The sequence below is a fragment of the Moschus berezovskii genome, chromosome 1 (assembly GCF_049115385.1).
Source record: "Moschus berezovskii isolate FMDL1 chromosome 1, NW_MosBer_1.0, whole genome shotgun sequence".
Lineage (NCBI taxonomy): Eukaryota > Metazoa > Chordata > Mammalia > Artiodactyla > Moschidae > Moschus > Moschus berezovskii.
In genome coordinates, this window is record NC_142460.1 from 110,234,693 (window position 1) to 110,259,564 (window position 24,872).

General features: G+C 37.5%; 2 protein-coding genes and 1 non-coding gene across 6 annotated transcripts in view; all 3 read right to left on the reverse strand.

Moving 5' to 3' along the window:
• Positions 1-23,897, reverse strand: part of LOC148778806 (T-complex protein 1 subunit alpha-like) — a 29,167-nt gene extending 5,270 nt beyond the window's left edge. The window contains 1 exon segment of the mRNA XM_088838968.1: positions 1-23,897. Within this exon segment, the coding sequence (XP_088695094.1) occupies positions 1-227 (227 nt within the window). The 5' untranslated portion in view covers positions 228-23,897.
• Positions 1-24,872, reverse strand: part of PIK3CA (phosphatidylinositol-4,5-bisphosphate 3-kinase catalytic subunit alpha) — an 87,261-nt gene that overhangs the window by 47,313 nt on the left and 15,076 nt on the right. The gene's annotated exons all lie outside the window — the stretch shown is intronic.
• On the reverse strand, positions 1,177-1,258 carry LOC148778808 (small nucleolar RNA SNORA20). The gene has a single exon (XR_016038495.1). It is a non-coding gene; the product is annotated as a small nucleolar RNA SNORA20 (small nucleolar RNA).

Genomic DNA, 24,872 nt, shown 5'->3' on the forward strand with positions numbered 1-24,872 from the left:
TCTTGGGCAGCATTAACTGCCAGAGTATTAGGAATAACAAGAAGAGATCTTGCAAACTCCGCAATAGCGAGTTGATCCCGGGAGTCCATGCTGGTTGCATAGTTCTCAAGGTAAATAGAAAGGGTCGCCTCTACAGCACCCCGACCTGGGACCACAGACTTTGACCCCAAAACTCTCTTCACCACACAAAGGGCATTGTGTAAGGAGCGCTCCATCTCACCACACATGAAATCATTTGCCCCACGTAAGATGACCGATGCAGAGGTACGAGCCTTCAGTTCAGTTGCTCAGTCGTGTCCAACTCTTTGCAACCCCATGAATCACAGCACACCAGGCCTCCCTGTCCATCATCAACTCTCAGAGTTCACTCAAACTCATGTCCATCAAGTCGGTGATGCCATCCAGCCATCTCATCCTCTGTTGTCCCCTTCTCCTCCTGCCCCCAATCCCTCCCAGCATCAGAGTCTCTTCTCATGAGGTGGCCAAAGTACTGGAGTTTCAGCTTCAACATCAGTCCTTCCAATGAACATCCAGGATTGATCTCCTTTAGAATGGACTGGATGGATCGCCTTGCAGTCCAAGGGACTCTCAAGAGTCTTCTCCAACACCACAGTTCAAAAGCATCAATTCTTCGGTGCTCAGCTTTCTTCACAGTCCAACTCTCACATCCATACATGACCACTGGAAAAACCATAGCCTTGACTAGAAGGACCTTTGTTGGCAAAGTAATGTCTCTGCTTTTTAATATGCTATCTAGGCTGGTCATAACTTTCCTTCCAAGGAGAAAGCGTCTTTTAATTTCATGGCTGCAATCACCATCTGCAGTGATTTTGGAGCCCAGAAAAACAACGTTTGACACTGTTTCCCCATCTATTTCCCATGAAGTGATGGGATCAGATGCCACATAAAACAATAGGGACAGTCTTATATCAATTCAACAGTAGTAAGTCCATGAAGAAATTCACTTCTACTTACACAGGACATTTAGACAGGGAAGCAATGTCTAGACCATGGAGAAGAGAAGAAATGGCAAATTCACCTCCATTTACAGAAGCCCAGTATTGTTTTGGAGAAGGAAATGGCAACCCACTCCAGTGTTCTTGCCTGGAGAATCCCAGGGACAGGGGAGCCTGGTGGGCTTCCATCTATGGGGTCACACAGAGTCGGACACGACTGAAGTGACTTAGCAGTATTGTTTTATCCCATGCATATAACTGCTCATATCACTGAAGGACTATAGCAGCAAATAAATGGGAAGTAAGCCAACTTTTTCACTTTCATCAAGAGGCTCTTTAGTTCTTCACTTTCTGCCGTAAGGGTAGTGTCATCTGCATATCTGAGGTTATTGATATTTCTCCCAGCAATCCTGATTCCAGATCGTGCTTCTTCCAGCCCAGCGTTTCTCATGATTTACTCTAGATATAAGTTAAATAAGCAGGGTGACAATATACAGCCTTGATGTACTCCTTTCCCAATTTGGAACCAGTCTGTGGTTCCACGTCCAGTTCTAATGTTGCTTCCTGACCTGCATATAGATTTCTCAAGAGGCAGGTCAGGTGGTCTGGTATTCCCATTTCTTTCAGAATTTTCCACAGCTTATTGTGATCCACACTGTCAAGGCTTCGGCATAGTCAGTAAAGCAGAAATAGATGTTTTTCTGGAACTCTTTTCTTTTTCGATGATCCAGCGGATTTGGCAATTTGACCTCTGGTTCCTCTGCCTTTTCTAAAACCAGCGTGAACATCTGGAAGTTCCCAGCTCACCTATTGCTGAAGCCTGGCTTGGAGAATTTTGAGCATTACTTTACCAGCATGTGAGATGAGTGCAATTGTGCAGTAGTTTGAGCATTCTTTGGCATTGCCTTTCTTTGGGATTGGAATGAAAACAGACCTTTTCCAGCCCTGTTGCCACTGCTGAGTTTCCTAAATTTGCTGGCATACTGAGCCCACCACTTTCAAAGCATTATCTTTTAGGACTGAAATAGCTCAACTGGGATTCCATCATCTCCACTAGCTTTGTTCATAGTGATGCTTCCTAAGGCCCACTTGACTTCTTACTTCAGGATGTCTGGCTCTAGGTGAGTGATCACACCATTGTGATTATCTGGGTCGTGAGATCTTTTTCGTATAGTTCTTCTGTGTATTGCTGCCATCTCTTCTTAGTATCTTCTGCTTCTGTTAGGTCCCTACCATTTTTGTCCTTTATTGAGCCCATCTTTGAATGAAATGTTCCCTTGGAATCTCTCACTTTCTTGAAGAGATCTCTAGTCTTTCCCATTCTACTGTTTCCCTCTATTTCTTTACATTGATCACTGAGGAAGGCTTTATTATCTCTCCTTGCTATTCTTTGGATCTCTGCATTCAAATGGGTATATCTTTCCTTTTCTTCTTTGCTTTTCACTTCTCTTCTTTTCACAGTTATTTGCAAGGCCTCCTCAGACAGCCATTTTGCTTTTTTGCATTTCTTTTTCTTGAAGATGGTCTTGATCCCTGTCACCTGTACAATGTCACAAACCTCCGTCCATAGTTCATCAGGCACTCAGATCTAATCCCTTGAATCTATTTCTTACTTTCATTGTATAACTGTAAGGGATTTGATTTAGGTCATACCTGAATGGTCTAGTGGTTTTCCCTACTTTCTTCAATTTAAGTCTGAATTTGACAATTGCTAAGTCACGTCCAACTCTTTGTGACCCCATGGGCTGCATCTAGCCAGGATTCCCTGTCTTTCAGTATCTCCCATAGTGTGCTCAAACTCATGTCCAATGAATCAGTGATGCCATCCAACCATCTGATCCTCCGTTGCCCCCTTCTTGTGCCCTCAATTTTTCCCAGCATCAGGGTCTTTTCCAATGAGTAGGCTCTTTGCATCAGGTAGCCAAAGTATTAGAGCGTCAGATTCAGCATCAGTCATTCCAATGAATATTCAGGACTGATTTCCTTTAGGACTGACTGGTTTGATCTCTTTGCTGTCCAAGGGATTCTCAAGAGTCATCTCCAGCAACACTAAGAATCTTATTATTGGAGAGTTGCTTTATGGTCTACATAACTTGATAGTCTCATACCAATTTTGAGTGGTATACGAAAAAATGCACAGAAAAAAATTCTTTAAAATCTCTCCACTGTCACTATTGGAGGTCAGAAATTTACTTGTCTGTCACAAAGTCCTCAAAACAATGAAGTACTTTAAAAAAAAGAAAAAGATAAAAGTAAGTTCTATTTTTATAGCATAATCAACAAAATAACAGTAACTATCTTATAAATTTTTAAAAAATATATCTAAATACTTTTATATCTCTAGGAATCAGCTAATTAAAACCTGTCTGGGGTTCCTTTGTTACAACTGACCTTACAATACTAGTATTCTTACCCATCACCAGTCTACTCACAATAGTATCATTAGCACTAAGATCCAAATAACAGTGCTATACTTATGACTGCACTTCAGTTTCCACAAAAGCAAAATTCTGAGAAGAGCATGAGTCATCATCCCCAGGGTAAAAAAAAATAATGTTTCTTTGGTCAGAATATGAAACTTATTACTGAAACTAGTAAGTTAGTCTAGAAATTCAATTTCTGAATAAAAGGAACAGAAAGTTTCTTTTCTCTACTAGAACACTCCAAAACTAGCATAACTGTCCATCTGTCTGCTTCTACTATTCTCCGTATCTGCTGTGTAGTGACAGAAAAAAAACAACCTTTACTCTAGCTATTTTCAATCCTGTTCTTTTGTTCTTCTCTCCTGTCAGGATGTCATTTCCCAGGACAAAAAAAAGACACATACACTCAGGTGCTCACTCATACATCCTCTACCTCTCTCACTATTGACCTATCTATCCATAGAAACTCTGTAACAGATCTCACTATCAATTACAGTTACTACAAGACAGTATGAGAACATTCTAAAAGCTGCTATGTCTACAATGGTAATTGTCAAAAAGTTCCCAGGTTCATATGTTACATTTTGAAATAACTTCAAAATTAGAAGATTAAAATTGCAAAGTTAAGAAGCTATTAATATTATAAATGATTTAAAGTTTTCTTGGTGATGGACAGGGAGGCCTGGCGTGCTGTGATTCATGGGGTCGCGGAGAGTTGGACACGACTGAGCGACTGAACTGAACTGAACTGAAAGTTTTCTCCCCAAATTTCCCCAATAAAAAGTCAAAATAATCTTTCTGTGATATTATTCTGGTCTCTTTGTTTGCTTCTTTCATTGGTAACTCTTACTCAGCTTACTATGCAAATGTAGGGGCTTTTCATGACATTACCACTCTACCAATCTCCAAGGTTAGAAACTTTGGAGACGTTTCTTGCTTGATGCCACTTCCACCCACTAAACTGTCCTTAAACCCATCTTTTGTGTTTTTCTGGCCATCTTCTCTGTCACTGTGTGTGCTCAGTTGCTCTGACTGACTCTTTGAGACTCCATGGACTATAGCCAGCCAGGCTCCTCTGTCCATGGGATTTTTTTTTTTTTCTATCACTATTAGGTCCTAAAGGGTTTTCACATGGAACAATGACTTATTTATAATTCAATGAGCATTCATAAGCAAGTGCTTTTTCTAAGATGAAAAGAATGTCTGACAGGTACAGAGGGCACAGCAGGTTAAGTGGGCAGTAGGAACTAAGGCAAAAAGCCCTGAAAGCATACACTATTTAATTTCTCCCCTCCCCAATTCATCACCCAGTGTCACTAGCTACCTAAAACACATGTAATCATACAATTACTCAGTTACAATAATATAATGAATCCTGAGTATCTACAGAATATAGCTCAAACTCAAATTCTCACAAATCATTACAACAATGCTTTGCCTCTATTCTCCTACTCTCTAACCACCCTCCAAACTCTAACCTTACTGATCAATCTTTTCTCTTCCGTTTTCTTTGCATTTGTAAATAAAGTCCAGGATCTTTCTTCTATGTCTATTTATAGGCATTTCAATTTATTGCTTAAACTCAACCCAAATGCCTTCTTTCTAGTTCCTCACAGTCTCATTAAACTTGGCTTTCAATCCCAAATGAATTTGAGAATCATTTTGTTAAGTTCAAAAACAAAGCTCTAAGCAAAAATTGGTCATATTTTGATTATGAATACTTGATTTATGCTTAGACAGTATTGACATTTTTACAAAATAATCTTCCTATACAAGTATGTATCTCCACTTAACTACTGTTCAGTGTTCCCCAGTAATTACATTTAAAATTGAATTAGATTGCTGTTTAGTCGCTAAGTTGTGACTGACTCTTTCATGACAACATGGACTGCAGCTCACCAGGGTCCTCTGTCCATGATGCTCTCCAGGCAAGAATACTGTAGTGGGTTGCCATTTCCTTCTCCAGGGGATCTTCCTGACTCAGGGGTCAAACTCTAATCTCCTGCATTGGCAGGGAGATTCCTTACCACTGAGCCACCAGGGAAGCTTGAACTGAATTATAACTAACATACAATGAACTGCTTGTATTTTAAATGTTAAGTTTGATGATTTTTAACTTTTTACATCTATGCAACCACCACACAAGTTATTGACTATTTCTATAACCTCAGAAAGTCCCCTCATGTTCTTTTCCAAGTAAATTCTCTCTCTGTCCCAATCACATTTTGATTTTTTATCAATTAACTGATTACTAATCCAATTACTAATCCAATTACAGATGAGTATTTCTGGTTCTTCATATAAATTGAATCACATAGTATATTCTCTTGTATTTGGCTTCTTTCACTTAACATATTATTTTTGAGATTTAGACATGCTGTTAATGTATCACTAGTCAGTTCTTTTAAATCACCAAGTAGTACTCTAAAATATACTAGAACTTGTTTGTTCATTCTCTAGTTGTTGAATATATGAGCTTTTTCCAATTTTGGCTATGGACATTTTTACATCATTTTTTATTGTTTTTGTTTTAGTGGACATATACTTTCATTTCTCTTGGTAACTACTTAGAAGTGAAATGTTGGGTTCTGCAAGACTCTTTATCCCTAAAAAGCCCTGCTTACAAAGGTGGCCCGTAGTGAGCGTCTGGGAAAGTGGATCTTAGATACTCAGAGGATTATTCTCAACCCCTAACTGGTAAGAGTGGCTCACTGTGTCTGAGCTGTTTATGGAAACTATATGGTTTGCATCAAATAACCTGCTTTCCGTCTGGAATTTGGGTATGTGCTGGGTAAAGGGATGAATCTCCAAGGCTATGCCTGTGCACTGAATCTCTAACAAGCTTTCCTGGTTGGATACACTTCAGTGTTGTCACAACTCTTCACTGGGGAAATTAATGTACCTTGCATGACTCCACTGAGAAAGGTCCCTTGTAAGCTTTACCTGCTCTCCCCTGAATTTCTCCCCATGTACCTTTTTCATTTGCTGACTGAGCTCTGCATCCTTTGCTATAATAAATTACAGCAATGAGTATGACCACATGTTGAGTCCTGTGAGTCCTCTAAGCAAAACCACTGAACCTGGTCTTAGTGAACTCCTGACACAGGAGGTAAATGTTATGTTTAACTTTATAAGTTAAACTTTATAACTGCCTACCAGTTCTCCAAAGTAGTTGATCACTTTGCATTCCCACCAGCAATAAAAGAGAGTTCCAGCTGCTCTGCTGCTGCTGCTAAGTCACTTCAGTCATGTCCGACTCTGTGTGACCCCATAGACGGCAGCCCACCGGGTTCCCCCGTCCCTGGGATTCTCCAGGCAAGAACACTGGAGTGGGTTGCCATTTCCTTCTCCAATGCATAAAAGTGAAAATGAAGTCGCTCAGTCACGTCCGATCTTCGCGACCCCATGGACTGTACCTACCAGGCTCCTCTGCCCATGGGATTTTCCAGGCAAGAGTACTGGAGTGGGTGCCATTGCCTTCTCCGTCCAGCTGCTCTACATACTCATAAATATTTAGTAGTACCCGTTTTTAATCTTATCTATTCTAGTGGGTATCTGATATCTAGTGGGTAGTGATATTTCTACAAATAAACACACAATGATTTTAATTCGCATTTACCAATGACAAATGATGTTTAAAATCTTTCCATGTGTTACTGGCTATTTGTATACCTTCCATGAAACGTTTTGCATCTTTTCTTCACTTTTATATTATGTAGCTGATTTTTTTTAAATGTTGATTTCAGACTCTTTATATATTCTGAAAATAAGTTTTTTATGTCACTTATAAATATTAAGAATATTTTTTCCATTGTGTGGTATGTCTATTTATCTTCCTATTGTCTTTCTATAAGCAAAAAATGTTAACTTTGATAGTCCTATTTATCTTTCTTTTATAATCAGTGCTTCCCATATTCTGCCTAAGAAATTTTTGCCTCCTCAGTAGAGTTTTAAAAGATTTCTTTATGTAAGTTCTGTTATGGCTTATTAAGTTTATTTGCAGATAAATGATCTTTTTGTTAAGTTTTGTGAATGAATTCTTCTTTTCCATTATATAATTGGTTACTGTTCATATAGAATAAAACTATGGTTCATTTATATATTAATGTTATGATACCAAGAAATCATACAGAAAAAAATGGATAAAATGACTAAAAAGTCAAAGATCTTTTGGTGAAAGTTCTTCCATAAACCAAACTGTAAGACCACTGGCAAACTGGGAAGATGTGTTTGCAACATATATGACAAAGGGTTAATTTTTTTTTTTTTTTTTGTAATTTACAAATAGCTCAGAAGGGAAAAAAGGAATGATAAGTGAGGTGAGGAATATTAAATTTAAGTGCCTGTAGATAAGAAACAAGCCAATTCTCACAGAACCTCAGAAAGGTTCAGGATAGGAAATACCCGGAACTATTAGAATTTCAGGTCTCCAACTTCACTTAATGTAGTCAATGACTTGCCAATCTTTCTGAAACAAGAAGGCATAGTTTCTGGAAAAAAATAAATCCAAAAGACTGTGGACTGAAACAGATACAGAAATAGCTAAGAGTAAAGTTGTGAATAAAACCAGAGGATAATGTGAAAGTTTAAATGAGATTCAAAGTTCTTTAGTTCTTTTCTTCAGTAAAGCTCTAGAACATAAGTTGTCCCACATAAGAGATGATAGATTTTTCTCCAAAGAAGGATCCCAAACTGACTAACCTAGAGAAAGATCATGACATTTAAGTATTTCCTAAAGCACAGTCCACCAACAAACAAGAGCCCTGCCTCAAACTCAGTGCTTTTTATCAGCTTTTAATGCTTTTTAAATATGAATGACAGACAAGGATCTTTATGTATTTGAGGAAAGTCTGCAAATATTAAAGACAGAGACCAAGATAAAACAGGAGTGCTGAGAAACACTGAGAATGATGGGACAGAAGAAAATGTTGAAGAAACTAATTAAAATAGCCTCATGAAAGACAATATATTGCATCATTTAACAAGAAGAGGAACCAGTAAGAAAAAAGAGAATACGAGCTGAAAAGAAAATTCAATAGGCATTTAAAGTCAAGGCAATTTTCCAGAAGGCAGAATACAAAGAAAGATGAGTAATAGGGGGAAAGGTAAAAAACTAGAAAAAGCAATTCAGGAAGTCTAATATCTGACTTGAAGGAATTCCAGAAACAACAATGAAAATGAAGATAAAATATAAAAAAAGGCAAGAAAATTTCCAAGAACTGAAGGATGTAAGTCTGCAGAAAGCAAGGACCTACTGAGTACACCACACAATAAAGGAAGGACCCATACCAAGAGACAGTGCCATAAAATTTCATAACACCAGGCCTGAACAGAACATAATAATAACTTCTAAGACAAAAACAACCCCCCTCAAGTCAGCCATTTTGGCGCCTGATCACACAATAGCAAAACTGGATGCCAGAAGACAGTAGAGCTGCAATATTTTAAAAATTCTGAGTAAAATGATTTTCAATCTATAGAGTTGTACACTCATCTAAAATATCACATAATTGCAGGAACAGATTATGACATATTCAGGTATGTAAAATCTCAAAAAATTTACCCCTAAGTTATCCTGTTTCAACATTCAAAAATCAAAGATCATGACATCTGGTCCCATTCAGTTCAGTTCAGTTCAGTCGCTCAGTCGTGACCGACTCTTTGTGACCCCATGAATCACAGCACACCACGCCTACCTGTCCATCACCAACTCCCGGAGTTCACTCAAACTTACTTCATGGCAAATAGATGGGGAAACAACGGAAACTGACAGACTTTATTTTCTTGGGCTCCAAGATCACTGCAGATGGTGACTGCAGCCATGAAATTAAAAGACATTTGAAAGAAAAGCTATGATAAACCTAGACACCATATTAAAAAGCACAGACATTACTTTACCGACAAAGAAACATCCAGTCAAAGCTATGGTTTTTCCAGTAATCATGTATGGATGTGAGAGTTGGACCATGAAGAGAGCTGAGCGCCAAAGAATTGATGCTTTTGAACTGTAGTGTTGGAGAAGACTCTTAAGAGTCCCTTGCAAGGAGATCCAACCAGTCCATCCTAAAGGAAATCAGTCCTGAATATTCATTCGAAGGACTGATGCTGAAGCTGAAACTCCAATACTTTGGCCACCTGATGTGAAGAACTGGAAAAGACCTTGATGCTGGGAAAGACTGAAGGCAGGAGGAGCAGAGGACAACAGAGGGTGAGATGGTTGGATGGCATCACCAACTCAATGTACATGAGTTTGAGCGAGCTCTGGGAGTCTGACTGCAAAGAGTCAGACACAACTGAGCAACTGAACTAAACTGAATTATCCTTTTTCAAGAAACCACTAAAGAATATGCTCTTATAAATGAGAGAGTACACCATGAAGGTATGAGACATGGGAAATCAAAGCTTCAACACAGGAAGCAGATGAAGGGAATTTCCAGGATAAGAGCAAGAAGCCATAAGGCAACAGCTGCGAAACAGACCTAGGGGATAGTCAAGATTAAATCAGAAAAACTGAAGGCTCTAGGAACATTTCCCAGGTGGGACTACTGGTAAAGAACCCATCTGACATTGAAGGAGACATAGGAGATGCAGTCTGATATCTGGGTTGGGAAGATCTCCTGGAGGAAGGCATGGCAACCCACTCCAGTACTCTTGCCTGGAGAATCCCATGGACAGAGGAGCCTGGCAGACACAGATCATGCTGTTGCAAAGAGTTGGACACGACTGAAGTGACTTAGTATGCACATGAAGGTATCTTACAAAAGTAATCGAAGTAATTATCCTATAGGTGAAAGTTATTATTACAAAGATAGTTTGATGCCTCTGGGAAGACAGACTCAGATGCAACCTTAACTAAGCAAAAATTTTAAATAAGTTAATTATTTAATTAAAACAGCAACAAGAACAAAAACTGTACCAGAAAAGACATTATCATATGTATTTGATATGAGGTATGATTTTGGTTGTGTTTTCATAAATAGTCTTTATCAGACTGGAAAAGTTGCCTGCAATTCCCAGCCTGATGACCTTTTTATGCATTTGTGTTGAATTTCTGTCAAATACTTTTTTTTGCATCCACTGAGATAATCATACAATTTTTCAATTTTATTTCATTAGCACTGTGTATTACATGGAATGATTTCTAGAAGTTAAACCAGTCTTTCATTGTTGGGATAAATCCCAGATGACCATGATACATTTTCCTTTTCATATCAATATACTGTTAGATTTAATGTGCTAATATTTTGTTATAAATTTCTGTGTCTATATTTGTGAGGAATGTTCACTGTTAAGTTTTCTTGTGATGTCTTTGTTTGACTTTGATATCCGGGTAATACTGGCCTCATAAAATGAGCTGTGATGTTATCCTTACATCTATATTTTTTTAAAAGCTGGTTAGGAATTATAATTTTTCTTTCTTCAGTGTTTGTCAGAATTACCAGTTATGGCATTGGGGCCTGAATGTGGTTGTTGTTGGAAGGTTTTTAATTACTAACTGAATTTCCTTATTCTATATAAGTATATTTAGATTTTCTATTTCTTCTTGAGTCAGTTTTAGTCATTTGTATTTTTCAGGGAACTTGTCCATTTCACCCAAGCTGTCAAACTGATTGGTATAAAGTTGTTCATAATATTCTTTCATTATCTTTTTAAGTAGCTATAGATCTGTAATGATATCTTTCATTCCTAATATTGTTAATTTACTTCTTTTTTATTAATTATTCTAAAGGTTTATCAATTTTACTGACGCTCTTAAAGAATGAGATTTTTATCTCATTGTTTTTCTGTTTTTATTTACTTGAAATAGATCCTCTCTGATCTTTATTATTTCCTTTCTTCTGTTTACTTTGATCTTTTCTTTTTTAGCTCTTTAAAGCAGCTTAGACAACTGATTTCAGACCTTTCTTCTTTTCTAGTATTAAGCATTTAAAGCTATAATTTCTTAGCACTACTTTAGCTATATACCAAAAATTTTATATACTGTATTTTTATTTTCATGCAGCTAAAAATATTTTCTTCATTCAGTTAAAAATATTCTCCAATTTCCCCTGTGAATTCTTTTTTCACCCACAGATTACTTAGAAATATGATTCAATTTCCACATATTGGGAATTGTCCTTATTTCTTTCTGTACTGACTTTTAATTCCTTTAAATTGCCACTATGTAATTCAACACACTGCATAATTTCAATCTTTTTATATTTATTAACAAACTTTATATTTGTGGGCCTTTATATGGCTCATCCTGATGAATGTTTCAAATGCACTTTGAATGTGCTGTTTATGGTATTTTATAGATGTCAGGTCAAATTGATTGACTGCCTTATTCAAATCTTCTGTTTTTCTGTCTACTTATTCTAACAGTTGTTGAACGAAGAATACAGAAAATTGCAACTTTAAATGTTTAACTGCCTATTTCTACTTTCAATTCTGGCAGTGTTACTTCATGTATTTTGTGTCTCCGTTGTAAGTGCATGTGTATTTAGAATTTCACATTTCCCTGCTATGTTCATTCCTTTATAATTTATCTCTAGTATTATTCTTTGCTTTAAAATATATTGGGTGATATTAATATAGTTACTTCAGCATTCTTATACTTGTTTTCCACAAAGGGGAATCACCCAACCTCCTCACACTGTCATTACTACAGGATACATTTATTTTGATGATGAAAATTAAAAATTTAAAGGGGAATACAATGACAAACTCAGAAGAACAAGAAAATGTTGATTATAATTCTATACTAATAAGACTAAAACTCTGGCTTAAAAAATATCTTACATAAATATATATTCCTGTATTCCCTCCCATTTCCCCCTTAAAATCAATCACGTTACTAACGATGGCTACACTTTGGAGAGCAGGATATGAGTGGGTGGTTAGGACAGACAGAAATGAATACAAAAAAAATTTGCAAATAATAATTTACATCCTCTTTTATTATACTTGTCTCCTTTCCCTCATTTAACTGTACCAGTATTGTATACCAATACAAAAAAAGTGAGAAAATAGCTGATGGTTCCTTATGTTATTCATAATGTGAATAGAATGTGTGAATCCTTTGTAATTAAGCCTGTGTGAAACTTCTGGCTTGGGATAGCTACTGTTTAATATATCAAGGAACAGCTTTCTATTACTACTTTACTAAAGTTTGTGGAGTGGAGGGAAAGAGGGAGTGAAAACTAGGTGGCAATTAAAATCTGTTGGAAAATGTTCTAACCAGGAATTTTATACCCAGCAAATTATCATATGTAAAGAAAATATAAAGTATTTCCATGGATTTTACCTCCCATGACCCAGTCCTAAGGCACATGAGTTATTACTCAAGCCAGCCAAAAATGGAGGCCAAAAAAGAGGAAGATACATGCCAGAGATGCTAGAACTGACTTACAGGCTGACTCCTATAAATAATCTTATTTATATTAAGAAAAAGCAATCCCAGGAAAAGTTTTACACCAATCACAGATAGTAAAAAGCCCAAACTAGAATGAAATCTATGTGGACAAAGTAAAAAGTATCCAGAAAAAAGAATCTCACAGCTTTTAAACAGCAGAAAGAAATGAGGCATCATAAAGTATTAATGGCATATTGAAGAATATACATGCTTATTTTCACAATAGGAAATAAAAGGCAATTTGAAACTTTAGGGAGGAAAAAACAACAAAAATGTATAATAAAATCAGGCTCAACATATGAAGGAAAATAGCACAATTTTGAGCAACCAGTGGCATGTATAAAAAGAGTAACCATGTGATCTAAGTACAAAGGATATTCTTTGTGAGGTTCATGATGTTGAAGGTAAAAAGAAATCTATTATTTGGTTGTGGAGTGAAACATTTTAATATAATCATACCAGGTGGTGCTAGTGGTAGAGAATCTGCCTGCCAATACAGGAGATATAAAGAAACTGGGGTTTGATTCCTGAGTCAGGAAGATCCTCTGAGAAGAGAATGGCAACTCATTCCAGTATTCTTGCCTGGCGAATCCCATGGATAGAGAAGCCCAGTGGGCTATAGTCCATAGGGTTGCAAAGAGTCAGACACGACTGAAGCAACTCAGCATGCATGCAAATTAATGTAGTAGCTGCATATATACTGTGTTAGGGAAGGTGGGACAAGAATTTAAAGGAAAGATAGGGTACAATTATCACTGTGTAACAGTGGGATATGAGGAATATTATTAAAAGTTGATGTGATAGAAAATGGACATTTGACTGTATTAAAAGCAGAAAGTAATAACAGAAGCTAAAGAAAGAACAAAAGGATAGTGAGATGCTGATTAAACATGGTAACAAAATTAACAGTAACAGGAAATTTTTAAAATTAAATGCTCAAATTTAATAATCTCCATGTCCAGTGACTATTAAGAGAGGGAATTGTTCAATTTCTCAAATGCTAATATTTGCTAATGTATTTCAGCTTAATATTGGGAGGTTAATTTAGATTTTTGCTCTTTACAAAATCTTTTGAGACACTGACTGAAGAACTCTACTTGGAAATCTTTATAAGATGTAACAGTTTGTCAAGTGTTTCGTGTACTTCAAAGTGTGGTACCCTAATTTCCATTTTCTTGATTTTAGTTCCAGAAATATTGGCAGAAAAAGTAAAAAGCTGACAGCTGGGTGCAAAGATATTACAAGATGACTCTAATTATCTAAAATGTTTCTTTTAAAAGAACAGTTGCTACTAAATATTTCATTGCTAACATTTGGTTTAAGCCATAGCTAGATGTATTCTATGGCACACTGGATCTGAACTTTGCAGCTGGTCATTGATTTCCATCAACACATCAAGACTGAAGTACCAACACTGAACACAACCAAACTCTGGAAATTGAACTTGAAAAAAACACAAAACAAAACCACTTGAATACTTATATATGTATTATACGTGTGTGTATATATTCATATATATATATAATTTTGTCTTAATTATTGCAGAATAAATGGTAAGCACACAAGTATCGGCTGAATTTAATTACAAGTATTTGTGGATACCCCACTAGGTACTATATTATGGTTTCTGAAAGGGATACAAATAGCATCACAAAGCAGAGGATAACACCAAGCAATAACAGCTTAATATCCACTAATCTGTTCTTGCACTAGAGGAATATATATTATTTATAAATTGTGAATATGATAAAAAAAAGTTTATTAAAACACCTCCCCCCCCAAACATGACAAATACATAAACAGGAAAAAATGCTTAAAAGGCTGTGTGTGTGTGTAATTTTACAGTGATAATCTGTCTACCTTTCCCTTAGACTAAAAACAGAAAAGCAGCCAAGTAATTAGGGGCTAATCTCAAGTCTATAGTACTTACAAGCTGGGTGAAAGTGAAAGTGAAGTCGCTCAGTCGTGTCTGACCCTTAGCGACCCCACGGACTGCAGCCTACCAGGCTCCTCCATCCATGGGATTTTCTAGGCAATAGTACTGGAGTGGCTTGCCATTGTCTTCTCCGAGAAAAGGACTAGATCTGATTATTTAAAACTCTGCAAGTTCAGGGTCAGTGTTGAGTGCTATCATTAAAGCCACAATGATGAGAGCTCTAAGTTAGGCAACATTAAAAAAGACACCTGTAATTTACAAGTATGTTATGGTAAGACAGTTAACCACCTCTACTTTTATCAGCTTATTTTTTTTCCAAGTTACATGTTTACCATCTTCACTTCACCATGGTGGTTTTGTTTTGTTTTTGGGGTACTGTTTTGCCCTACCCTGAAATGGAATAAATCAACAGTAACTTTCGAGCTGGGTAATTGTAAGCAAATACTTAACTTTTTAAGACCTCATCTTCCTCACTGAAAAGTGGGACTTAACCACTCCTTCCCTGCCTTCTTTATTGAGCTGTTATTGATATGACAAACATTTATTAAGCAATTGTGTGCCAGGCTTATGCTAAAGGTACAAGATAAGTAAAATGACATCCCTGACCTCAAGAGGTCATAGTCTATTGAGGAAGACAGATACATAAATAAGTAAGTATAACTTAGTATGTATGTGTTACAATAAATAGAGGCTGTGCTGTGCTCAGTTGTGTCTGATTCTTTGGAATGTAGTCCCCTAGGCTCCTCTGTCCATGAGATTTCCAGGCAAAAATACTGCAGTGGGGTGCATTTCTTACTCCAGGGGATATTCCCAACCCAGGGACTGAACTCGTCTCTTGCGCCTCCTTCACTGGCAGGTGGATTCTTTACCACTGCATCACCTGGGAAGCCCTGCTGCTGCAGCTGCTAAGTCGCTTCAGTTGTGTCCGACTCTGCGACCCCATAGACGGCAGCTCGCCAGGCTCCCCCGTCCCTGAGATTTTCCAGGCAAGAATACTAGAGTGGGTTGCCATTTCCTTCTCCAATGCATGAAAGCCCTAAGTAGAGGCTATAAAGGAGAGAGAGCTCTACTCTGCCTAGGAGAGCTGAGACCAGGAATACTTCATAGAGAAGCTGAAGACAGTATGCCAGGTCAACAAGTTACTGGGTAGGAAGAGCCATAGCAAAAGAGGCTCTGAGCAGCAGAAACAGTGTGAGCACAAGCACAGGAGTCCAGAAGAGCCTAGGTGACCCTGAGGCAGTTCTAGATGGCTAGATTGCAAGGTGTTCATGAGGGATAGTGGAGAAAGTGTACAGAAAGTGTGCTGGTGCCAAACTGTGAAAATTATAGTAAATGAATAAGAGAGCCCTTTAACATCAGTGTTCCTCAATATCTAGTCTTGGGATCACATGGATGATGCTCAAGAGCAGGAAGCCTTGTTAAAATGCATGTTCCCAGGCCCAAAGAACCATCTAACCAGAATTTCTGCTGCTGCTGCTAAGTCGCTTCAGTCGTGTCCGACTCTGTGCGATCCCATAGATGGCAGCCCACCAGGCTCCCCCATCCCTGGGATTCTCCAGGTAAGAACACTGGAGTGGGTTGCCATTTTCCTTCTCCAATGCATGCAAGTGAAAAATGAAAGTGAAGTCTCTCCAGTCATGTCTAACTCTTAGCGACCCCATGGACTGCCTACTGGAGTGGGGTGCCATTGCCTTCTCCCAACCAGAATTTCTAGGCTTGGGTAATTCATATTTTTAACAAGTTCCCCCTGGTGATTCTAATACACCTAAAGTTTGAGAAGCAACAATGTGAGTCACAAGGAATAAGTTTTAAGCAGATCAATTTTGTATTTTACGTGTATTTGACAGTGTTAATTTCCCCTGCTTTTCTCCCATATAACCTATTATACCACATAAACAAAATTCTGCTGATTATTTACATGTCTGATAATTCTGGCAGCAGTAACGGTAAAAGAGGAGTAGTAAAGTGGAGAGACTTGTTGGGATACTTCAGTGGTAAAGGAAAGGACCAAACTAAGGCAGTGACTATGAGAATGGATGGAGATGAAACCAAGAGGCGTTTCTAAAAAAAAAATTCAAGATTTTGGTGATCAGTTGGATTTAATAGGTCAGAGATTACCAATAAGAGTCCAAAATGAACAGAAATTCCTAATTTGGAGAGTAGTGATATTATTAACAGAAAAGGATCACACAAAATAGAACCAAGTTCCTTTCTAAAACACTTTCCACATTCTCTTTAACTTAGATGTGGACTGTATTCATATTTCTGTCAAAGTAAAAGTAACCCATGCATATTAGAGATACTCATTCACTTAAATACTGACTGAAATGTCTATTAAGACCATGGGACTGTGCTCTGTATCTATGCAAAATACAGTGGTACATGAATCAAGGAGGAAAACAAAACAGTGAAAAATGCACCTGAGACAACCATTATTACCATTTTCAATGTAGTCTCTTACAGATTTTTTAATATGCATATTTTGTAGTTTACTACATGGCTTATGTAGTTGTGCTCAAATAGCCTAATAATTTTGTATCTTGCCTTTTTCCCCACTTTGAAAACATTCCTTCAAATTACTGTAAATTCTTCACGAACAGTCATCTTCTCACTGCCTATTTCTATTGAAGATACAGCACAGCTTACTTGAATACTTCAACTGTTTTAAAATTGACATTATTATCATAATGCCACAAATGGAATTAAGGGATCAAAAGGTATGTTAATTTTAATGGAAAAAAAAATCACTGACTTCCTTTCAGAAAGGGTTGAATCAATTTAGGCTGCCAACTGAAATACATGAGCAAGCACATTTCCCAGCACCTTCACCAGCAACAACGTCGTTTGAAGAAACTTCTTGCTAATTCAAAAACTAAAAATATATCACTGTATCTTACAGTTTCATTTCTTTATCTTTCTGGGAAAAATTTTCCCATGTTTTTATTTTCTCTTTAGTAAACAAACCTGTTTTTCTCAAGTTCTTTGCTCATTCATTTATATGGATCTTGGTATTTTTGAAAGTATTTGTATGAATACCTTAAACATCTGTATGTTACAGTTTTGCAAATTTCTAATCCTAGTTTGTACATCTTTTAGTTTGCTTGTATTGGGAAGTGGAATAGGAGGGGGGTGGGAGATAAAGACAGAAAAATGCCAATGTTTTACATGAGAGTCAAATGTAATAAACTTTCTCTTTGAGAGTCTCTCATTCTTGTATGTTTGGAAGTTACTTCCCCATCCAGATAAATATCTTTCTTAAATGAGATTTGTTATTGTTGTTCAGTCACTCAGTGGTGTCCGACTCTGCAATCCCATGGACTGCAGCATGCCAGGCTTCCCTGTCCACCATCTCCTGGAACTTGCTCAAACTCATAACCATTGAATTGGTGATACGATCCAGCCATCTCATCCACTGTTGTCCCCTTCTCCTCCTGCCTTCAATCTTTCCTAGCATCAGGGTCTTTTCCAATGAACTGACTCTTTGCATCAGGTGGTCAAAGTACTGGAGCTTCAGTTTCAGATCAGTCTTTCCAATGAATATTCAGGACTGAAACTGGTTTGATCTCCTTGCAATCCAAGGGACTCTCGAATCTTCTCCAACACCACAGTTCAAAAGCATCAATTCTTCAACACTTAGCCTTCTTTATGATCCTACTCTCACTCCCATACATGACTACTGGAAAAACCATAGCTTTGACTATACAGACTTCTGTCAGCAAAGTAATGTCTCTGCTTTTTAATATGCTGTCTAGGTTTGTCACAGCTTTCCTTCCAAGGAGCAAGTGTCTTTTAATTTCATGGCTGCAATCACCATCGGCAGTGATTTTGAAGCCCAAGAAAATAAAAGTTTGTCACTGTTTGCATTGTTTCCCCATCTATTTGCCATGAAGTGATGGGACCAGATGCCATGATCTCAGTTTTTTGAATGCTGAATTTTAAGCCAGCTTTTTCATTCTCTTCATCAAAAGGCTCTTTAGTTTCTCTTCATTTTCTGCCATAAGGGTGGCATCATCTGCATAACTGAGGTTCTTGATATTTCTCCTGGCAATCTTGAATCCAGCTTGTGATTCATCTAGCCTTAGCATTTTGCATCATGTACTTTTCATGGAAGTTAAATAAGAAGGGTACATACAGCCCTAATGTACTCCTTTCCCAATTATGAACCAGTCTTTCGTCCATGTCCAGTTCTAACTGTTGCCTCTTGACCTACATACAGATTTCTCAGGAGGCAGGCCAGGTGGTCTGATATTCCTATCTCTTTCAGAATTTTCCACCGTTTGTGGTGATCCATACAGTCAAAGGCTTTGGCATGGTCAATAAAGCAGAAGTAGATGTTTTTCTGGAACTCTCTTTCTTTTTCGATGATCCAACGGATGTTGGCAATTTGATTTCTGGTTCCTCTCCCTTTTCTGAAACCAGCTTGAACATCTGGAAGTTCACAGTTCATATACTGTTGAAGCCTGGCTTGGAGAATTTTGAGCATTACTTCACTAGCGTGTGAGATGAATGCAATTGTGCGGTAGTTTGAGCATTTTTGGCATTGCCTTTCTTTGGGATTGGAATGAAAACTGACCTTTTCCAGTCCTGTGGCCACTGCTCAGTTTTCCAAATTTTCTGGCATATGAAGTGCAGCAATTTCACAGCATCATCTTTTAGGATTTGAAACAGTTCAGCTGGAATTCCATCACCTCCACTAGCTTTGTTCATAGTGATGCTTCCTAAAGCCCACTTGACTTCACACTCCAGGATGTCTGGCTCTAGATGATCACACCCTCGTGGTTATCTGGGTCATTAAGATTGTAGCATAAAAATATTTATTTCACTTAACCCTTCAATTAATCCAGAATTTATTCTGTTATAGAAGATGAGATAAAGATCAAACTGATTTTGTTTTTCTAACTATTTAATGCTCTCAAAAACAATTATTGAATGTCTTCCTTTTCTATTGATTTCTGAACTCCCTTTTTACATTCAGAATGTCTGTTTCTGGGATCTTTATTTCCTTTACCAACTTCACTATCAATGCTTATACCAGTATCCAAGTCCTTGATTTACTATTAGCATTTTATAGTATATTTTCATATCTGACAGGGCGATAGGAGTAGCTCTTTGACATTGTTCTTCATTTTTCACTTAGAATTTATTTCATTTTACCTGTTTAGTGTCTTGTTAATTTCTCACATTTTGAAAAATTAGGATTATGTTAAATTCATAGGTGTGCTTGAGACAACTGGTACTTATAACAGTTGCAATGACACTCTGCTCATTGTACCCATACTCTGTCTATATTTCATTAGTTTTCAGGTTTCTCCACATGAGTTCATATATTTCTTATGAACATAATTTAACCCTCTTTTGTATACTGTTAAAAATAATTTCTTTTATATTAAATATAAATTTAATATAAATTTTCTAAATAATTATTGCTACCATAAAGGAGAACTACTAATTTTAAACTATTTGTCTTAAATCTATTTACTCTATATTCTTTTCTTATTAAGTCTAGTAATTTCTCAATTAGTTTTCTTACAAATGCAACTATATCATACTGAAAATGGGACTGTGTGGCTTCTTTAGTATTTACACCTCTTGTTTCTATTTCAAGTCTTACTGTATTGGTTAGAACTTCCAGAACAATGTTATGTAATAATATAATAATAATGGGTTTCCAAATTTTAAAAAATGGTTACTTCTCTAGTGTTTCACCATTAACCATTATTTCAGCTTTCAGTTTGATATATCTTGTTAAAACTTCTCTTTGTTCCTGGTTTTTAAAGAAACGAAAGGAAATTATTACTTTCTTTTCCATATTTATTGATATGATCTTTACTTCCCATATTGGATTTATTGATCTATGAATTAAAAAATTTCATATTAAGCCACCTCTGCATTTTTAGAATAATTTCTATTTGGTAATTATAAAATAGACTTTATATATTGTTGACTTACTTTCCCTCCTATTTTATTTAGAGTTGCTATTTCTTTTGAGTTCTACATCCTTGGGGCTTCCCTGGTGGCTCAGATGGTAAAATGTCTGCCTGCAATGCGGGAGACCCAGGTTTGATCCCTGGGTTGGGAAGATCCCCTGGAGAAGGAAATGGAAACCCACTTGGACGGAGGAGCCTAGTAGGCAACAGTCTATGGGATTGCAGAGTCAGACACGACTGAGCTACTTCTACATCCTTAAAGTTTGTTTGCATAAGCTCACTTCTGGAACATAGTGTGTGTGTGTGTGTGTGTGTGTGTGTGTGTTAGTCGCTTAGTCATGTCCAACTCTTTGCAACCCCATAGATCACAGCCCACCAGGCCCCTCCTTCCATGGGATTCTCCAGGCAAGAACACTGGAGTGGGCTGCCATTTCCTTCTCCAAAAGAAACTATAGAAAGAAAAAAAGGGAAATTACTCAGTCATGTCCGACTCTTTGTGACCCCATGGACTATAGCCTACCAGGCTCCTCCATCCATGGAATTTTCCGGGCAAGAGTACTGGAGTGGGTTGCCATTTCCTTCTCTGTCTGGAACATAGTACTACCCTGAAAATACCTCTTCAGTCACTAGCTACACAGCATCAACTGTTCAGGCATATGAAACATTAGTGGCTTATTCAATGTCATGCAATTAGCAGGCAGGTTAGATATTCTGGTTCTGATCTAGAATTACAAGCAAATGTCCAATTTCACTGTATCAAGCCTTTCCTCCCCTGCCAATGTAAGAAAGAGATCATGTCTTCATGGCCCAGGAGACATGTCTTCTGGACCAGCTAAAAAAGAATAGTATCTGGCAGCTCAGCTCTTTCAAGGGACTGAGGGGAAGTTCTTCTTCCCTTCAAAGACCAGATGGGAATTCAAGAAGGGGTTGTACAAAGAGAATAAATATTACATAAGGAGGTAAGAATAACACATAGATTTGTCACCTTATTTATATTTTCTATCCTCTGGTCTTTCCATTTTTCTAGGTGAAAGAGCAGAAACCCATTTAGGTTTTCATAAAATAAACTCTGTCTAGTATGGTTGTACTTCCTTCAGCAAATTCATATGCATATAAAAGAACAGATGGAAGAAAGGAAAGAAACATAAATAACAGTAAGTCTAGTGGTCATATTAGGACCAGATGTTGTGAGACAGTTGTAATTTCTAATATTCTATTTTCTTACTGTTCTAATATGATTTAAGACTAATCCATCTGGGGGATAAAGCAGATTTTTCAAAAGTGCCTTCAAAATCTGGGCTGAGAAAATGTGATCACCATATGTATATTTGTATTTAAAAAAACGTAAGTTGCTGAATGATTAAACATCTTTTCCCTATTTATTCAATAAACCTGGTACTTGGTAACATGCTAGGTCCTGGGTGTATAGCAGCAAACATCACATACATATTCTGTGGATTTAGAGTCAACATTTTCCTGAAAAAAAAGTCTCTTCAATCCCCAATAAGTTACAATGTACGTTTTTGTATACCACCTTGTACAAAAATATGTTTTGTGTAAAGATAATAATATATTAATATATACATCAATTTAGAACATACAATTATATACAGAATATATAAAATATATCTAGTATTTAAAATGGTGTGGATTTCCGCATGTCCATGCATGTACCAGAGAGATGATAGTTTGCTGTGGTCATGTCTATAGGCCACCTTAGAAACCAACACAATTGCTCAGCAAGTCTAAAACAATAGTTTCTCTTTCAACACTGGAACATGTTGCTGTTTCTTTAGTTCTGCACTAGAGAACTGGTATTAGAGGCCATAATGCATGAACATCACACATGTCCGAATAACAGAATCACATTCAACACAGTGAGTCCATACCTACACACTGAAACCAGTCTGAGGTAACAGCAAAATCATATCTTTAATTTCATGTCTACTTTAAGCAAAAGCTCAGTAGTGGAATGTGACTACAATATTTAAATGACTGCTTTCATCATGCTTTACTTTTGGCTTAGTATTAATATGTATAACTGAATTCTTGTAAATTGAACGTGATGCAACTCCACTGTACTGATTAGATGTGGAACTTCAGTTTCCTAACCTATGAAATGAAGAGAGGATGTGTACTGAAGTGCTACTGTGAAGATTAAGGGAGATAACATGCATAAAGTCCGTAACATTCCCCTTTCCCAGATTCATGATATTAAAGTTTGCTGCTGCTGGGTTTGAGGTAACTTAAAAAATTTATATATTAATAGGTACGTCTACACATGGACATCACCAGATGGTCAACACCGAAATCAGATTGATTATATTCTTTGCAACCAAAGATGGAGAAGCTGTATACAGTTAGCGAAAACAAGACCAGGAGCTGACTGTGGCTCAGATCATGAACTCCTTATTGCAAAGTTCAGACTTAAATTGAAGAAAGTAGGGAAAACCACTAGACCATTCAGATATGACCTCAATCAAATCCCTTATGATTATACAGTGGAAGTGAGAAATAGATTTAAGGGACTAGATCTGATTGATAGAGTGCCTGATGAACTCTGGACGGAGGTTCGTGACATTGTACAGGAGACAGGGACCAAGACCATCCCCATGGAAAAGAAATGCAAAAGAGTGAAATGGCTGTCTGAGGAGGCCTTACAAATAGCTGTGAAAAGAAGAGAGGCGAAAAGCAAAGGAAAGATATAAGCATCTGAATGCAGAGTTCCAAAGAATAGCAAGGAGAGATAAGAAAGACTTCCTCAGTGATCAATGCAAAGAAATAGAGGAAAACAACAGAATAGGAAAAACAAGAGACCTCTTCAAGAAAATTAGAGATTCCAAGGGAACATTTCATGCAAAGATGGGCTCGATAAAGGACAGAAATGGTATGGACCTAACAGAAGCAGAAGATATTAAGAAGAGGTGGCAAGAATACACAGAAGAACTGTACAAAAAAGATCTTCACGACCAAGATAGTCACGATAATGTGATCACTGACCTAGAGCCAGACATCTTGGAATGTGAAGTCAAGTGGGCCTTAGAAAGCATCACTACTAACAAAGCTAGTGGAGGTGTTGGAATTCCAGTTGAGCTTTTTCAAGTCTTGAAAGATGATGCTGTGAAAGTGCTGCACTCAATATGCCAGCAGATTTGGAAAACTCAGCAGTGGCCACAGGACTGGAAGAGGTCAGTCTTCATTCCAATCCCAAAGAAAGGCAATGCCAAAGAATGCTCAAACTACCGCACAATTGCACTCATCTCACACGCTAGTAAAGTCATGCTCAAAATTCTCCAAGCCAGGCTTCAGCAGTATGTAAACCGTGAACTCCCAGATGTTCAAGCAGGTTTTAGAAAAGGCAGAGGCACGAGAGATCAAATTGCCAACATCCGCTGGATCATGGAGAAAGCAAGAGAGTTTCAGAAAAACATCTATTTCTGCTTTATTGACTATGCCAAAGCCTTTGACTGTGTTGATCACAATAAACTGTGGAACATTCTGAAAAAGATGGGAATCCCAGACCACCTGACCTGCCTCTTGAGAAACCTGTATGCAGGTCAGGAAGCAACAGTTAGAACTGGACATGGAACAACAGACTGGTTCCAAATAGGAAAAGGTGTACGTCAAGGTTGTATATTGTCACCTTGCTTATTTAACTTATATGCAGAGTACATCATGAGGAACGCTGGGCTGGAAGAAGCACAAGCTGGAATCAAGATTGCTGGGAGAAATATCAATAACCTCAGATATGCAGATGACACTACCCTTATGGCAGAAAGTGAAGAGGAACTCAAAAGCCTCTTGATGAAAGTGAAAGAGGAGAGTGAAAAGGTTGGCTTGAAGCTCAACATTCAGAAAACAAAGATCATGGCATCTGGTCCCATCACTTCATGGGAAATAGATGGAAAAACAGTGGAAACAGTGTCAGACTTTGTTTTTTTGGGCTCCAAAATCACTGCAGATGCTGACTGCAGCCATGAAATTAAAAGACGCTTGCTCCTTGGAAGGAAAGTTATGACCAACCTTGATAGTATATTAAAAAGCAGAGACATTACTATGCCAACCTAGGTCCGTCTAGTCAAGGCAATGGTTTTTCCCGTGGTCATGTATGGATGTGAGAGTTGGACTGTGAAGAAGGCTGATCGCCGAAGAATCAATGCTTTTGAACTGTGGTGTTGGAGAAGACTCTTGAGAGTCCCTTATACTGCAAGGAGATCCAACCAGTCCATTCCAGAG